This window comes from Coloeus monedula (assembly GCF_965178545.1).
Source record: "Coloeus monedula genome assembly, chromosome: 9".
In the NCBI taxonomy this organism is placed as follows: domain Eukaryota; kingdom Metazoa; phylum Chordata; class Aves; order Passeriformes; family Corvidae; genus Coloeus; species Coloeus monedula.
In genome coordinates this window covers 22368533-22385883 of record NC_138789.1, presented here as the reverse complement: position 1 = coordinate 22385883, position 17351 = coordinate 22368533, and the positions used below count along the sequence as shown (strand labels likewise).

The 17351-nt window shown below is 59.0% G+C and overlaps 3 protein-coding genes across 3 annotated transcripts; 2 read left to right on the top strand and 1 right to left on the bottom strand.

Annotated features, from left to right (window-relative positions):
* Positions 1-1211: 1211 nt before the first annotated feature.
* On the top strand, positions 1212-1865 carry DYNLT4 (dynein light chain Tctex-type 4; the record flags this gene model as incomplete). Its single annotated transcript, XM_082287592.1, has 1 exon — positions 1212-1865. One exon carries the CDS (start codon positions 1212-1214, stop codon positions 1863-1865), a length of 654 nt encoding a protein of 217 aa, XP_082143718.1.
* Positions 1866-2645: 780 nt separating this feature from the next.
* PLK3 (polo like kinase 3) lies at positions 2646-9715 on the bottom strand. Its single transcript, XM_082286947.1, has 15 exons — positions 9511-9715; positions 8619-8726; positions 8416-8532; positions 7866-7995; positions 7692-7779; positions 7083-7178; positions 6221-6416; positions 5740-5866; positions 5233-5342; positions 5036-5153; positions 4848-4931; positions 4484-4646; positions 4249-4378; positions 3919-4029; positions 2646-3625 (listed from the first exon to the last, which is right to left on the bottom strand). Exons 1-15 carry the CDS (start codon positions 9667-9669, stop codon positions 3431-3433), a joined length of 1932 nt encoding a protein of 643 aa, XP_082143073.1. The 5' UTR covers positions 9670-9715; the 3' UTR covers positions 2646-3430.
* Positions 9716-13095: 3380 nt separating this feature from the next.
* Positions 13096-15216, top strand: LOC309575950 (uncharacterized protein). Its single transcript, XM_082286843.1, has 2 exons — positions 13096-13150; positions 13432-15216. The coding sequence occupies exons 1-2, from the start codon at positions 13132-13134 to the stop codon at positions 14637-14639; spliced, it is 1227 nt and encodes a 408-aa protein (XP_082142969.1). The 5' UTR covers positions 13096-13131; the 3' UTR covers positions 14640-15216.
* The last annotated feature ends 2135 nt before the right edge of the window (positions 15217-17351 follow it).

Below are 17351 nucleotides of genomic sequence, written 5' to 3'. Positions count from 1 at the left end.
GCCAGACAAAGGCACATTGATGGAGCAGCCTGTCGTACCAGCTGGGCTGGGCTCCGCTGGCAGAGAGAGACCCCGGCCAGGGCCAGGAGCCCCCAGGGACCTGCCCCCCCCCCTCCCCGCCCTGGGCATTACAGCAGCAGGGTCCCTGGCATGTGGCAGGGCTGTGCTCCATCCATTTCATGGAAGTGTTCTGGGCTGGGTTGGATAGGGCCCTGAGGAATCTGGTCTAGGGGTGGCATCTCTGCTCACTGCAGGTGGTTTGGAACTAGATGACCTTTAAGGACAACAGAACCCACTATGTGATTATATGATTCAATGGGTGCTCACCCACTCAGACTGTCCCTTGGTGCAGTGGTGCATAAGTACCCAAAGGATGCAAATGTCTGAGCAAAATCAAGCTGTTAGAGGTCCCAGCCCCAGTGCATCCCATAGTTAGGGCACAAAGTAGCAATCACAGTGGCTATTCTCCTCCCCCCAGCTCTTCTCTTGCATATCCAACACCAGCCCGCATTTTTCAGGGCTGGCAGGGAGCTGAGGTTGAAGAAGTAACCTGCCTGGAGTAACCATGTCCCTGTGGTGGCACAGCTGAAAGTGCAGAGATGGCAGGAGTGAAGCAGAACAGGGCTGGCCAGGGACCAGGAAACAAGGAGTTACAGAAACCATGCCCCAGAACAGCCGTGGAGACCTACAGTGTCACGTAGCAACACTTCACCTTCCAGGAGACCAACAGGTTTGTTCCAGGAGCACAACAGGTTTGGCCCTGCTCACAGCAACTTGCAAGACGAAGATTGGTCCTGGGCAGTGACATCTGCCAGAGGCAAGGCCCCTGGGTTTACTCTGGAAGGACGGGAGTGGGACTGAGGGTAAGTGTGGGATCAGATGCAGACAAGAACACTGGGGAAGGAGCCACTCACCTGTGCCAGGGGAAAGGCTAGGGACGGGAGAACAGAGGGGTGTGTGGACCATGCATAGCTGCACTGGCTCAGCCCCAGCTGGCCAAGTCTGCTGGGCATGGAGGTGCTGGAGAAGGGAAGACAGCTGCCACGGATCTCCCAGCCCCTCTGCATCTTGCCTCACAGAGACTCACATGCCAGGAGGCATGGGATTTGCAGAGGACAGGGAGAAGTGAAGCAGAGAGGCAGGGGGATGGACAGGCTACAGGACACCTGCCTCACACCTCACTCAGGTCATCTCCTTTGCAGGCCACCCCTATGGCTGAGCAGCCCTTCCCAGAGATGGCCCTGCTAGCCCAGGTGCTGGCTGCAGACAACACTGAAGCCCCTCCGCTGCGCACTACACGCCGTGGCTCCCAGCCCCCAGCCCCAGCCAAGGGCAGCGAGGACAGCAAACCACCCCCGCTGCTCTCCCGCCGCAACTCCATCCTCAGCCGCCGCAGCTCATTTGGGATGGTCCCGGGGAGCAGACGTCCCTCCATTGGCCCCTGCATGCTCCACAGACGTGTTAGCTTCTCTGGGCTCCCTATTTTCCAACCCATCCTCAAGACCCGCCTCGAAAACACTTACAGGATGGGGCCAGACAAAGGCTGCAAGTTCAATGTGGAGCGGGTGCAGCGGGTGCTGGAGGGGACCCTGGCCAGGGCCTTGGGGACCACTGTGTACAGTCCCCAGGGCAGTGCGCCACTAGCCCAGAGCCTGACTGAGCTGCTGCAGAGCCGGGCCAAGGAGGTGGTGCCACCCCGCTACAAGCTGGTCTGCCACGTGGTGCTAGGCCAGCAGGGCCAGCAGAGCCTAGTGGTGGCCAGCCGGGGACTATGGGACCCTGAGACTGACAGCTTTGCCTCCGCCACCTTCTCCAATGCCTCCCTCTTTGCTGTGGCCACAGTGCACGGGGTCTACTTTGAGTAGCATGTGCCTCTCCATTCTTGTAGAGCTGTAGGGAGAGAGCAGCCTGAAATAAAGAGGTTTTGTCCAGCTTTGTGTCTTACCTGGAGTCTTGGGCCAGGGTGTGTGCAGGGAGCAAGATATGGATGCTCACTCCAGCTTCAGCTCGCACCCACGCTGCAGTTCCCACTACTATGGCTTGCAAAAAGACCCAAGTGGCAGCAAACACAACAGGCTGGATTTCCCTGGAACTGCCCAAGGCTGTTGGAGCAGCCCAGGCTGCTTCTCACAGCACAAGCTGCTCCCAGGCAGATTGATTACACAGATCACCTTCAAAGCAAGCTTACACAGAGCTCTTTCCTGGCTTCATGCCCAGCTCATATCCCATCACAGAAGATGCCAGTGCAAGGACCCAGGCAACCCCTCCATCACCTGGGTCATAGTTCCTGCCTCCTGCAGCTCAGAAGAATCAGGAGAGCAGCTGGGTTGGGTCCAAGTGCAGAAAGGAATGGGAATGAGTTTGGCAGCAGCAAGAAGTTGAGGCAGCTCCAGGGCTCCACAATCATGAGCAAGAGCTAACTCTTCGTGCCAGTCCCATGAAACCAGTGCAGGTAGCACCTGGGCTCATCACACCCATCCTGCCTCCCTGCCTTTGTCCCACAGCAACAATCAGTGGCAAGAAGGGTCATCCCTGGCAGGCAGAAGCAGCTCTGGAGCAAGAAAAAGGCTGAAGCCCTTTTGTGACTCCAGCTTCAAACAAGGCAGACACAGTTTGCCCTTACACAAATAAGTTTTTATTGAGGCGAGTCAGGGAGAGGGGAACTGCACGTGGACAGACCAACAGGAAAATAAATAATTCCATATAAATAAGATACATAAATAGTCCCACATGGCAGAGACTGCCTTGAAATAAGAAACAACCCTGGGTCCCAACAAAATGAGGGCTTCTCCAGGCAAGTCCTCAGGTCCCATCCCCCACCCTTTATCAAACCTCAGGTTGTACCAGACAATTCACAATTTGGGAAGAGACAGGGCACAGATGGGCCCAGCACAGCCCCCTCCTTAGTGTAGCAGTTGTGGAGTGGCACCCACCAGCCCATGGAACCCCTGGCAGGGCAGGCAGGACCCTTCATCCCTGGGGAAGGGGTTTTTCCTACCCTACAGCACCCAAAGTTTGAGATCAAGGCTGTGGCAGCTGTCTCCAGGCCATGCAGAGGGTCTGTGCAACTGATGCATCAACCAGGACAGGGCAGCCTGAGCCCCCATCACAGGCAGTTACCAGCCCCAAACCTGGCTGCAGGACACTCACCCACCACCACCACCCTGTAACACCCCAGTCCATTCCATCAAGACCAGCACCACTAGAGCAGGAGCTGCCAGTGGGAAGACAGCGATTGCCCAGAGCCAGGGAGCAGCAAGGATATCCAGACCTGCTGCTGTAACCACATCCACATGTCTTAGTCCAGAATCCAGCTGAGCACCAGGATACAGGGTGCCCAAGGGCTAGCCAGCACCACATCATACCTCCCATCCCATGGGAGGGCAGGGGGAAACCTCTGTGTCCAGACAGAGTCCCCCAAAGTCCCAGGCTAGGCCTCAGCCCATTCTTGGAGAAGCTTGAGGATGTATCTGAGGCGGTGGTGGAGCTCAGGAGAGCAGCCCAGCTCCTGGATGCTGCACAGCTTGTAAGTGTAGGAGTTGCGCTCCCGGTTGATGTAGGTGACAAGGCAGGAGTGGTCAGGCTTGCTAATGATCACCTTGGTGTGGTCATTGTAGAAATTCACCTAGGAGACAGGTTGGGCTTGGTTTAACCCCATGCTTCCCACAGCATGTTGGGAGCCAGGATAGAGCCACATTTCCTGCCTCAACCCATTCCTCCTCCCCAACCTGCCCAGGAGCATCCCCCTGCCCATGTCCTATGGCAGGAATGAGCCAGCCCTAGCACAGGGGCAGACAGAAGCATCCAACTGAAGCCCCCCATGGGCTGGGGAAGACATGATTCAAAACAGACCAGAAGACCCCCCCCCCCCCCTTCATGCACAAAGATCTGGGCATCTCCACTGTGCCCCACACATACCTGGAGGGTGCCACTGCTGAAGAGCATGAGCAAGGCTTGGTCAGTCTTCACCCACTGCAGGAGGAGCAGGGCTGGCTGCCCGAGGTCATCTATGCTGGGCAGGTCACCTCCCTTTGAGAGAAGGGTCTGCATAAGCCACTGGTCCCACACACAGGAGCACTGCCACCAGCACACACAACACCAAAGCTGGGCATCCCCTCAGTGGGGTCCCCACTCCCAGGGAACAACTTGGTGTCCACCCAGCCACAGCCTGCAAGCAGGGAGTCCAACCAGCCCAAGTGGTGTGGTCAAGCCATGACCCAATGTCCAGCCCTGGGCTCCAGCACTCACCTTCATGAGATGCTGCTCCATGTAGGACGCAAAGTAGCGCAAGACACTCATCTGTCCCTGCAGCTGCTCAGGGATGGCAGCCACAGAGAACACCAGGTGTTTGCTGTTGGTCGGGTTGTAATGTACAGTCCTGGACAGAGCACAGCATGAGTTTTAGGGATGCCCACCCTGGCACAGACTCCCCACTCAAGGGGCTTCCCCAGAGACAGAGATCAGCCCCATTCCCACTGCTCACCTGTGGTTGGGGGAAAGCGTCATGTGCGTGCCATTGTTGAAGAGCACTCCAATGCTGTGGTTGGAGAGCTGGTAGCCAAAGCCGTACTTGTTGGAATAATCCACCCACTTGCTCACCCACACAAAGTGCTCGTGGCGGGCCAGGGAAGCTGGGTTTTTCTCCGCTGTTGGAGAAGAGAGGAGGTGAGCAGAGCAGCCAGCCAGCCCCTGTCCCTCTCACCTCCCCAGGGGTAGCAGATCCCTACAGCAGGCTCTGGCACCATTTAGGGTGCTGTTTGTACCCCAAATAGCAGCCATGCCTTCATCCCACAAGGAAGGGGATGCACAGCACCCTATCCCACCCCAGAGCAGTCCAACCAGTTTACCTGGAGGCATGGAGGAGAGGCAGGCCCGCAGGAGCCGGACAGCTGACTCGATGATGGCAGAGGCGCTGATGCAATCTTCAAAGGCTGTGGGCAGAAGATCACAGGCTGAGTCAGCTGGCCCCGCTATCAGCCCAGGCACGACAGGAAGCTTGGGGCAGGCTGGGGTGGCTGGGGCAGGTATTGCTCACCTTCACAGCTGCTGGCCATCGTTCCCCGGATGGAGGGGGACGCAGACTTGTGAGACGTCTCCTCCACCACCGTCTCCACAGGGCTGGAGCTGGCACTGCGGCATGATACAGGAGTGGCCTGCAGAGAGAGCTGGCTTTACCACAGTCCTGCCTGCTCCCCCAAAGAAAGGCGTGCATGGCCTCAGAGATGTTCTCACCTCATTCCCTTCCACAGTTTTATAGCTCATCTGCCGACAGATTGAGGTCTTCATCAGCCCAGTAACCAGCTTGGAGATGTCATCCCTGTCCTCTGAAGAGCCCTTCTTGGCTGAGGAGAGAGCAAGAGATGAGCATGCTGCTGAGCACAGAGGCTGGGGATATCCAGGCCATCCCTCCCAATAGCTCAGCTCTCCCTTATCTATTCCCATGCCCACGGAGGCAAGGAGGGAGTTAGATAGCTGCCTCCCACTTTCACTTCCCAGTTCTCATGCAACACAGGGCTTCCAGGAGGAACTGCCCCATGGGTTGCAGCACAGCATCCGCTCTCCAGGCACACACCCATGCCAGGCCACCAGCACAAGAAGGGCAGGGGCACACCCAGCCTGTGCCATCCCTAGGCAAGGGGTCCAGACAGATGCATCAGGAGGTCTCTCTCCAGAAGACAGGATCCACTTCTCCCTGAAGAAAGGGTCACCCAGAGGCTCCTTGGCAAGGCACAAACTCACCCTTAGATTTTTTCTTCCCGAAGAGTGTCTTGGTGACTTTAGCAAACAGAGTCTTTGCAGGATTTGGGGGACTCAGCTCTGGAGCCATCACACAGCTGCTGGGAGGGAGCTTCTCAGGCGTGTAGCCCTGCAGAGAGGTCAAGGGAGAGGTTTGGTTTCCATAGGCCACATGCTCCAGGCAGAGCAGCTGCTCTGGGCTGACCGCAGTCATTCACATCCCTCCTGACAGCCAGCTTGTGTTTCCGTCAAGCCTAAGAGCCATGACTGGCATTAGTACAGGAAACAACCCCTTGCTATAGCAACAACGCAGCAGAAGCACACCAGATCCCTCAGTTCCTCTGGCTGGCATTTGGGCAGGACAGCGGCTGCTCCCTTTGAAGGCCTGAGACTTAGGACAGGACAAGAACAGCACCTTGCACAGCCCAAAAAGCCTCATCCCACTTGGAGAAGGGCCCCTTGACCCAGGCCCCCACCCACTCACCTTGAAGAACTCATGGTCCAAAATCTCCTCGAGGGTGAAGCGGTCCTGGGGGTTACGCCTGAGGATACCAGCAATGAGGTGCTTGGCAGGCAGGGAGAGGAAAACTGGGAGGGTGTATTCCACCTGCTTGATACACCTGTAGGTTTCCTTGAGGTCAGAGGTCTCAAAGGGAGGGTTCCCACACAGCAGGGTGTACCTGGGAGGGGACATGCATTCCACTGTCAGATCCCCACCAGGTTTGTGACTCAGCAGTACTTAAGGCAAGGAAGTTATTGGCATTTGGCCGGCCACACCTGGCTGAGAGCACCACTTCCAGCCCAGACAGCCATGCTCACATCCGGCCACGCTTCCTCCTAGCAACTGTTTAGAGTAACAGGCAAGGAGCCTTGAGGAAGGACAAAGAGCTGGCAGGCAAAGGCTCCCGCTGCTCCCACCCTCGTGGCCACCAGGGTGGAAAATGGAGCAGGAAGCTTGCAGCCAGCGGCCAGGCAAGGGGTTGGATGTGCCAAAATAGCAATTGCTCCCTGAGCAAACAGTGCGGCAGCCACAGAGATTTTCCATTGTTTATCAGGTTCACAGTGTGGTCAAGCCTGCTTTGAACTGGAGCATGAGCATACCTGCCCCGTGCAGGTCTTGCTTGCACAGTCCCCACAGCATCCCAGGATGGCTACAGGCAGCACCTGCTCCAAAGTGGGGCTGAGCAGGATCCAGCCACTCACTCCCCTTCCCCTGCCCCTCAGCAACCACTGCAGAGCCACGAGGCAAAGCGCAAGAAAACTTCCTCATTGGGCTGCCCACAGAGCAGATGCCCCCCACCCCAGGCAGGGTGCCTGGACCCCTCCCCACACATGCACAGACTTACATGACACAACCCAGAGACCACACATCCGACTCTGGCCCATGACCCTGTCTCAGCAGCACTTCTGGGGCCAGGTAGTTGGGGGTCCCACATATTGTCCTGTGGGGCAGAGCACCAGATCAGAGCATGCTCTGCATCCCCTCATAGACAGCCTCCCCCTGCTCCAAGCTTACAGCCTTGTTCTCCCCACTCCCTTTTGCTCTTTGTGGCCCAAAGCCCCCCTCCATCTACAAGGATACAGGCTCCCTCCTCTCCAGCTTACAGGGGTCAGGAGCAGCTGCTCTTGGGGAGCTGCTGGGAAGAGCCTGTCCCAGAGCTGAGGAGGAACAGAGCCTTTGTGTCCCAGCCTGTGCAGCCGGCACGGCAGCCGGGCAGGCACAATAGCAATAGTCAACACATTGTTCTCCCCGACGGCTGCAAGCTCACTCCTGGAGGAGCCACAAAGCCCCCAGCCCCCTCGCCTTGCCTGCAGCTGGAGCAGGAATCGCTCCCTCACCCCAGGAAGGGGCCCTAAGGCTTCCTTTCCCAAGACCGGGAGGGACCCCTTGCCCCTCTGCTCTCCTGGGAAGCCACAGGAGGAAGAAGAGTGAAACCCTGGAACAGGACACGTACTTTTTCTTCTGGTCAGAGACATCCTGGCAAGCAGCCAGCCCAAAGTCCCCCACCTTCAGCTCCATGTTTTCATTGATGAAGAAATTGCCTGCAAGTCAAGGGTGATGCGTCACCACAAGTCCCTTGGGAACAGCTGCTCCCCACACAACACCATGTGCCAACCACAGCACTCACCAAGCTTGAGGTCTCTGTGCAGGATGCCCTTGAGGTGAAGGTATTTCAAGCCTGAGATGATCTGTTTGAGGTAATAGCGCACTTCGGGCTCCAGCAGAGTATGGCGGGCCTTCCAGATGTGGGCCAGGGACTGCAAAGGGAGAGAAGGCAGCTTGTGATCGCAGGCAGGGAGAACAGGCAGCCCTGCTGACTAGGCATAGGCTAGGCAGGGTCAAAGCCAGTTCTTCCAGAAGTTGCACATTCACAAATAATCCTTCTTTCACAGCCATGACCTCAGCAGACTCCCCACACGAGGTTGTGGCTGCTCAGCAGAGCCATGGGAACCACTGGCTTTATGGTGGCCCCACCGTGAGCAGGCAGTCCGAGAAACATGGACAGATGATGGAGTGCCCAGTGCTGTGCAAAACCACACAGCTTATGGTGAGCTCAGAGGGTGTGACAGCTGACAGCTCAGGAGAAGGGGAGTGCTGACAAAACACCTGGGTAAGGCCTGCTCCAACCAGCTATGGCTGTTTAGATCCTTTGCCAAGGAGGGCACAGCAGCACTGACCTTCCTACTGCAGTGCTCCAGGAAGATGTAGATGCTTTCTGAGTCCTCAAAGTAGTGGGAGAACTTGACAATGTGCTTATGATGCAAGTCCCGATGTAGCTCAATCTCATTGGTGATCTGAAAGAGAGCAGCAGTGTCAGGTGAGCACAGGGCCCCTGCTGCCCCCCACCAGCCCAGCACCCTACCAGCCCCATGGCACCCACCTTCTCCCGCTGGTGGGGTTTGGCCACCCGGCTGTGAGGAATGACCTTCACGGCATAGGTTTTGTTGCTGGAGAGGTCTGTCATTTCATAGCATCGTGCAAACCCGCCCTGCAAGGGAATAGGTGGTTACGGATGGGTGAGAGACAGCTCCTTATCCCTCCCTGCTTATAAACCTCCTCCTCCTCCCTTCCCTGGCAGCAGAGCCCGGCAAGCGTCACACGCTCCCTCCTGCTGCGTCGCCCACTAAGATCTGAACTATGATGCTCTCAACCAGGTATTTTCTTCACATTTCTTGTAAAACCTCCAGGGCATTTTTCCTCCCTCTGTGGCCGGATTTTGGGTCTTTCCACATGATAGATCAACCTGGAAAGTCCTGCGCAGAGCAGGAAGCCCGGAGACCGGAGGCCATCGAAAGGCAGCCCCATGGAGACAGGTTTTTCCTGCCGTGATGTCACCCTCCAATCTGCACACTCAGCCGCCGAGCCCGCTCGGGCCGGGCTGGGAACCGGCACCCTCCTCCTACACACGCTGCTGTCAGCCGGAGGAAAAGTTGCGTGCGGCGGAGCGGCGCGGGCCGGCACCCCTGGGAACCGGGGCACCCACCGGCCCACGCACACCCCGCGGGGCGCCCCGAAACCGATGCGGCTCCGATAGCCGCCGAGGCACGCAGCCAGCCCGGGTGATTCACTGCTTCCAGCACTGCTGCGGGCCCGCCGGGAGAGGCGGGGAGGGTGGGGGCGGCGGGTGAGGGGCTGCATCCAGCCCCGGGCCGCTCAGAATGGGGGGTCGAGCAGGCACGCAGCCCCCGCCTCTCCTCTCGCCCACACCAGCTCACCCCGGCGCAGCCGGCGCCCTCCGCGGCGGCCCAGCCCCCTTCCCCCATTCCCGGTACCTTTCCCAGCAGGCGGCCCTTGCAGTAGGAGCGGCCGGAGATCGGGTCGGTGATGATGCGGGTGGTCTCGGCCGCGCGGGGCGGCGGCGCCGGGGCGGGCGCGGGCCGCGCGGGGAGGGAGGCGGCGGCGAAAGGGGGGAAGAGGCCGGCGGACTCCATGGCGGGCGCGGGAGGATGAGGAGGCTCCCGGGCCGGGGCTCCGCCGCGCCCCGCGCACGTGGCCCCGCCGGCGCGCGCCGCCGCTGCCGCCCCGGGAATCCCGCCGCCTTTATCAGGGGCCGCGATGACGTCACCCGAGAAGCCCCGCCCCCGAGCGGCCCCCGCCGCCCTTAAAGGGGCCGCAGCACGGGGAAGGGGTTCCAGGAATGCCGTGGTGCCCCGTTGCCGGCTGTGACACCGGCGGGGAAGCCCAGCCAGGATCTCGCTGCCTCCACCGCACAGGGGCCTTCCCATGCACACACAGTGACAGCCCCCCAGCACGGGGTCCCCCCAATAGATGCATCCCCCTCCTACAGGCATAGACACCGACAACCTCCCCTTGACTCAGGGTTCCCCTACGGTCACACCGAGATCCCACAAACATGCAGAGCTCCCTCCCCTGCCTCCCAGGACACACAGAGCCCCCTCCCCATGCACAACTGTAAATACACACACACAACACCTGCTCACAGGGTATATCCCCTCACAGCTGTTACCAGTGTGTGTCAACCTCCCTCCCATGGAAAGGTTGTGGCCTAAAGAGGGATTTCAAAGCCCCTGTGGGCCTTGACCTGCCCTCCCTTGTGACAAGGATGTAGGCAGACACTCCCCAAGAGCCTTTCACTCTGTGCCAGGGCCCAGGCAAAGAGGGTCACAGCCTACCCCAGCTGGGGCGCTGGGCACACAGGGAACAGCAGGAGATGCAGGGGTGATGGGATTCACCATCCTTGCCCCTCGGTGCCTGGGCACCCCATCCTGGGAGCTCTGGTGCTGCGGGGTGGCCAGGCTGTGCTGGGTGTGCAGTGGTGGCCGGGCAAGGCGCCATAGCGGTGCTGCTCTCTAATGGCCGTGACGAGAACACGCCTCGCTGCCACCCGAAACGGATCATGGAAGGATGCTTGGCATCTCTCCCTCCCCGCGGGCGTGGGAGCTGGCAGAGGTGGCTGCAAACCCACAGCTCCCACGAGTCTGAAGCAGCACTGTTGCAAGAGCCCCTCAAGAGCAGATCCCGGTGCCCTTCCCTTGCTCCCACCACATACAGGGTGGCTGTGTGACCATCCCTTGCTCTGTGCCTCAGTTTCCCCCCACGGCACCTCAGGGCTCTCACCACTGATGCTCACTGTGCTCCTAAATACGCTGAAGGTTTTGCATGAGCACCTCTGGCAAACAGTCCCGTTCTTCCCAGCACAGCCCCTTTCACCCCAGGGTACTGGAGATGAATTAACTCCCTATTTTTTTCTGCAGAGAAACAGAGAAAACCCGCCTGAAGAGAAACAGGAAACGATACAGATCTGTCTGGTTTTTCTCTTGGGTTTCCAGCTTTTGTAGGGGAAGCACACACAAATTCACTGCCCATCAGCAACCATGGCCCAGGAGCAGGCTGGGATGCTGCTGCCCTTGGGGGAGGCTGCCTGCTTCCATCACGGCCCCGGGGCTCCCTGGGGCACTGGTGGCATCACAGGTTTTCCGATGGAGGCCCCAGCTCAGGGCTGCCGGAGCTGAGTCAGCGTCAGCAGGCAATGTGTGGGTGGAGGCACCCAGGAGTGCAGGGAGGCCCCGGGGGACCTGTCTGGGGATGATGTGACAGACAGGGGCTGTCCCGGGATCCCCCGCAGAGGCACAGGGGGGACCTGTGGGGACTGGGAGCTGCCATCTCTGCTCCTGCTCCCCACTGCCTCTGGGTGAGGTCTTGGGCAAGGGGCATGGATGGACCCCACAACCCTTGTCCTGCCGTGGCTGAGGCACCTCCTCTCCAAGAGGGATGAAGCCTGGGAGCAGCCCGCTGCCACCTGCAGCTGGGGTCCCCTGTGATGCAGAGCATCTCAGTCACAGGTTTTTCCCATCACTGATCTGGGGCAGTGGAAGGAACTGTGGTTTAAGATCACCAGCCTGTTGGGCCTGGGGAAGGGGGGCTCTGGGGTGAACTCCTGACTGCCTGCAGCTATTTAGGTGGAGTTACAGGAAAAGGGAGCCAGGCTCTTTGGGGAGGTGTACAGCTAAATCAGGACAGGCACCCAATGCAAGCTGCATCAAGGGAAATTCCATCTACATATTAGGAAACCTTTTTCTCCTGTGCATGTGGTAAAATACCACAGGAGCCCAGCGAGGCTGTGGGATCTCTGTCCTCTGTGATACTCAGCCCTGGCCTGGTCCCCCCACCCTTGCAACATTCAGTGATGCTCAGCAACATCAGGAGCAGTGGAGCTGAACCCAGATGCCAACTCACATCTGCATCAGGGCTGCCTTCCTGGGGCAGCTGCATGGCACTGCTGTGTGCCCTGCTGTGTGCCCTGCATACAATTCCCGGGCTGCAAGAGCAACACCAGTGGAGCACTGGGGTGCAGACAAGCTCCCCAAGATTGGGGTGACAGTCCTGACCCCTCCAGGAGTGGCTTTTTCCCATCTCTCAGCACAGCTCTGCAAGGCATGGGGTTGCAGCCACCAAGGAGGAGGATGGAGAGGGTGGTTGGTCCTTTGGGTGAACTGGGGAAGAAGAACCAGCAACAGCAGAGGCCAAGGCACCCCAGGAATGGACAGGTTCCACGAGGCACCACAGCACTGCACATGGTCAGCCTAGGTCCCATCTTACCCACCTCCACCAGTACCAAAGCAAAGAGCTGTAGGTACAACTCCACATGCCTCAGTTTACCCAATTCACCCTGCAGTGAGCACACATGCACTTTCAGGGTGTGGAAACAGAGCTCCCCTCTCCAGCACTGCTTTTCTGTGGGATATAGTGCTCATGTCTGACTCTGTTCCTCCTTACTGGCCTGGGACCTATGTGGGATGGAAGGAATTCATAAGGGGTCCAGTGGTGGAGTGCGATGCTGGCCCTTTTTTGGTCCCCATCCAGCTGAATTATCCACTCTGCATCCTTTCCCCAGTGGAGCTGGCAGTTGCACCCAACCGTGCAGAGTCCTCTCCCCACCCCAGGAGAGAGACAAACTCAGCAGAGCCCAGCCCAGCCCCTCTCCAGGAGCTTGGGGGGGGGCTGATGATGGAGTATGGAGGGGGCTGGAGGGACACATGGCTTCTGGCAGGGCAGAGGGGGTGGAGAGGGAGAAGTTGGGAAGGGACATTGTTTCTGGGGAATGGAGAGGGGAAGGATGATGAAAGGATGGGTGCTCTGGCTTATGGAGGAGGGGCAGAATAAGGGGGGACACCAAATTGATTGACTGCAGGGGAGCTGGGTCAAGCGTAATTTGGGGGTGCCGCTGCAGAGTGTGGCTGGAGGGTCCGTGGCTGGCGGGACCCCTGCGAGGGGACTGGGAACGGGGGACTGAAGGGCGACCATGGGCCGGGCCGGGCCGGGGCGGACGGCGGCGGGGCCAAGGCGGGATGCGGCGGGGCCGCCCCGCGGCGAGGCGGAGCCGGCGGCCGCGCCCGGTGGGAGCGCGGCGGGACGCGGAGCGGCCCCGGAGGATGGGGCGAGCGGCGGCAGGTGAGGCCGGGCAGGGCACCGGGGGCACGGCCGTAGCTCCGGGGGTCGCTCGTTGCCCGCGGGCACCCGCCCGGAGCAGCGGGACGTCGCGGGAGAGGCCGCCCCGGGCTGGCGGGGGACGGTGGCACTGGGGGACGGCTCCGGGAGGACCTGCAGCCACCGGGTCCTTTCGTGGTGGGGAGGAAAAGTGGGGTTCACTTTCCCCCGCCGGGAAGGCTGGAGAAAGGGAAGGGGAGGGCAGGTCGCACAGGGAGTCACCGTTCCCTCTGCTCTCTCCGCAGGCGCTGGGCTGGGCACCGTGTCCCTCTGGGGCAGCCTCCTGCTCGCTGCCGGCCTTGCCCTCGACCCAGCACCGCCAATCTGCAACTGCTCAGAGCCCATGGACTACCAGGCTTTCCGGGAGGCTCCGCTCCCTGAGAGCTGCTGCCTCAACTTCACCAGCTCCAACATCACCCACCTGGACTGGGGTGCACTGGTGGGGGTGCAGGGGCTGCGGGAGCTCTACCTCTCGCACTGCAGCATCACGGCCATCAGCAATGCACAGGGAGTCCCTCCTGCCTTGGAAGTCTTACATTTAAGTCACAACCTGCTGGAAAGTCTCCCTGGAAGCTTTCTGGAAGATGCCCCTAATTTGAGGGTTCTTTATCTGGACAGCAACCAGCTCCAGGAGCTACCCAAGTCCTTCCTGAAAGCATCTTCCCAGGTCCAGGAGGTCTACCTGGGCTTCAATGCCCTCACCTTCCTTCCTGCCAGCCTCCTGAAGCCATCTCTGCTCCAGCTTCAGCTCTCCAACAACAGCTGGGACTGCAGCTGTGCTTTGCTCACCAACCTGGAGGGTTGGTCCAGCCAGGCTGCTGAGGTTATCTGCCACACACCAGAGCACTACCACGGTGTGGGTCTCCAGAGCATCCCCCGGGATGAGCTGTGTCGCTCACACAGCCTCACCGCTCTCTTCATCTGCCTGCCCCCTCTCCTCATCCTCACCACCATCACTTGGTGCTTCTGCCGGCGGAAGAAAAAGACAAACTACAGCCTGCAGAGCAGGTCCCAGAGCCACCGGGCCATGGCAGAGAGGAGCAGCGTTCCAGTGTCTGCAGAGCCCCACCACTACATCCCCTATGAGCTGCCTGCCGCTCCCTCCAGGACTGAGAAGAAAGTGCTCCTGGGGAAACAGGTTGTGCTCCAGCCCTTCGTGGATCCACTGGAGAGTAGCAGAGACCTCTATGAGGAGGTGGAGATACAGGTGGGATCCCCTGGCAGTTCCCAGGTGCCATCCCATGAAGGGCAGCTGGGCACCCCAGCACCAAGGGCAGAGGAGCTGGGCAGTGAGCCAGAGGTGGACACTGTCAGCGTGAGTGAAGTCCTGAAGGACTCTGCTGACCGGGAGAAGATCTACATGAGTCAGTCAACCAGCTATTACAACCTGGTGCCTGGCATCGAGCTGGAGGACTCAGACAACCTGGAGTATGAGACCATTGACCTGCACTGATGCCAGGATTGGGCTGTGTCTGGGACACACCAGCAGGATGGCAGGGGCTGGGCAGGAGTGAAAGCTGCCAGTGCAGGAGAGGCATGAGCTGTTCTGCCGTGGCTTACAGTGGCTGTTTGCAAAGCTGCACCCCCAGATACCCATCCCTTCCCCTGTGCTCCCGTGTGAACCCCTCGCTTGCCATGTGCTGCAGCTGGGCAAGGGTGCAAGGATGCTTCAGACTCTGGGGACCCTGCCACAGGCTGGTGGTGCCTGAGGAAGGACATGGAGGGAAGGTGGTTTTGGGGATGAAGTGATGATGTTGTGTGCACCAGACCCACTGACCAGAGCTTCCTCTCTTGCTGGAACCAGCTGGTATCTGGCACAGGGGGGACCTGTGGGGACTGCTGCTCTCCAACCTGCAGAGAACAGGGTCTGGAGACATGAAACAGGGCTGGCCCTGCCTGTGTGGTCTGCAGGGGGTGTCACATTTGGATGAGGTGCCCTGGGCTTGTCAGGGGAAGCCTGTGGTGGCTCTGCCTGCTGCCCACCCCACACCCCACTGTGGCACAGGGACTTGAAACAGTCAATGCACATGAGCTGCTTCATGGAGTGTGCATGCACACTTGTGTGAGTGGGTGCGTGAAGTGCACACACATGCAGGGCGGCATCAGAAGGGCCCCTTGCAGCTAGCCCTGTAGGATCCAGCTCTCAGTAAGAAATAAATCATTTTACTTCCGGCAGTGTGGCTCTATTCCTTTGTCTGTGCGGTTTGAGGTGGTGGGGAGCCAACCAGTGGGATGTGGAAGAGTGCAGAAATGGTGGACTTCACTCCTACCCCATCTATCTTCCCATGCCCTGGGTGATGGCCCAGTGCAGGTCTTGCCCAGCATCCCTGGAGTCACTTTGTCACCCTGGCAGAGCAGAGCTGGGCACTGGCTAAAGGTCAGCAGAGCCTTTGCCTTGGACCAGGATTTACAACTCGGGTGGGGAAGGTGTCAGCCTGCTGTAAATGCTGCAGTTCCTGAACAAAACAAGAATTCGTGGGACTCCTGGGAGCAGGGCAAAGGCTGGGGGTGCTGTAAATCACTGCCCAACACAGGCACCCCCAGCAAGTCTCACCCATGGTGCTCCAGCCCTTCTCTGGGGATGGGGGGGGGACCCTTAAGTCCTGCTCCCTCTGCCCAGGGGGACATTCTCCAGGCTGGAAGCTGCATTGGCCACCCTGTCTGCTCTGGAGCTGTCCTGGGCTTGGTGCCCAGGCAGGAAGGGAGGGAGCTGGGCAGGGCAGGACGCGGTGCTCTGGCCGGCAAAGGAAGTGGTGTTTCCTGCAGTGCAGTGTGGTTTCCAGCAGCCATGGTGGGACTGCTCAGTCCTAGCACTGCTCAGTCCCAGCCCCACCTGGGTTGGGGATGAGGATGGGTTGATTTCCCTTCATGTCTCCTGTCACTCATGAATGTTTCCCACTGGTTTATATCCAGCTGGAATTTTTCCTTCCCTGCTCCCTCCTGGGCCCTGGGAAAGTATCCCAGCCTTTAATATCCCTCCACCACCCTCTGCCAAGTACTACAGCCAGAGTATTTCAGTGTACCCTGGCTCATGCCATCCCCAAATCCCCACAGGGACACAGAAGGACCAGAAACTGCCACAGGGCAGACAGGACAGGCAGGGTTAGCAGCTGTCTTCAGGGGCTACAGCCCAGCCCATGGCTGCAGATTTTGAGTAGGGTAAACAACAGCTGCATTTTTCACCTGTGCTCTAGAAATACCTTCAGCCCTTTCCTGGGTGCCCCCTCTGATCACATACCCCGGGCTCCCATTCCCAGGGCTGCTGGGAATGATGTAATGTCCTGTCCTTTCCCCTCCTTCTCATGAAGCCTAAACTCAGATGCCACGGCTGCAAAGGGGAGTGACCCAAATCACCCCACTGGGTCTTGTCCAGCCCCTGCTCTGGTACCTGCAGCCCCCTCCCAAATCTCAATCTGTGACAGGTGGCAGGGAGGTGTCACCAAACCTGGTGTTCCCTCCTCTTTGCCTATGACAGCCCCAGCACACTCAGACACGTGTTTTCTCTATATTAGTTAAAATGCTCCCTTTCCTGCAAGTCCCCCTTCCTTTAAAGCTCCCGAATTTCCTCAACAAGCCATCCCTGCTTCTCCCCCACTGCCTTCCAGGTCACTACTGGACCTATTGAAGTGTAACCACAAGGTCATTTCCTGGCTTGGATCATGTCCTGTGAAAATACCCCAAAGTTAATACTGTGTGGAGCTGAGCCACTCAACAGCAAGGAGCAGCACACAAAACAAGTGACTCCACCTGGGTTATGGTGCTGACTGGTCATCCTATGAAAGCAGCTCTTAAAATTCAGACTCTGCACCTATCAGAAGTGGGTAAGGTCCTTAGCCCAGGCTTTTGCACTTCCTAAGTCTAGCCAGGCTAAAGCTGCGCTTAGCCCCAGCCCCTGCCCATCACTTCCTGGCTCAGAGCACGGCAGGCTTGCCCACTCCCTGCGCCATCCATAGGGCTGTGCATCCCACAGCCTGAGCCACCTTGTGAGTGAAGTGCCACACATTCCTGGCCGGCTGCCCCTGTCCTGTTTCCATGTCACACCTCCAGCGCAGCTCCAGGTGCCACTTTCGTTCCCGTGGGCGGTTGCCCTTGGCAGCTGCATTTCTCAGAGCAGTAACTTTGTAAGCAGCATGCACTGATGAGCCATAATCCTGCTCATCAGGGG

What these genes read in the sequence shown, in the direction of transcription:
- PLK3 (XM_082286947.1), bottom strand. Translation starts at nt 9,669, where the DNA reads ATGGAGTCCGCCGGCCTCTTCCCCCCTTTCGCCGCCGCCTCCCTCCCC. An exon ending in GCACAGAGACCTCAAGCTTG is followed by an intron (nt 7,780 to 7,865) that starts GTGAGTGCTGTG and finishes CTTGACTTGCAG; the next exon opens with GCAATTTCTTCATCAATGAA. An exon ending in AAACTGTGGAAGGGAATGAG is followed by an intron (nt 5,154 to 5,232) that starts GTGAGAACATCT and finishes CTCTCTCTGCAG; the next exon opens with GCCACTCCTGTATCATGCCG.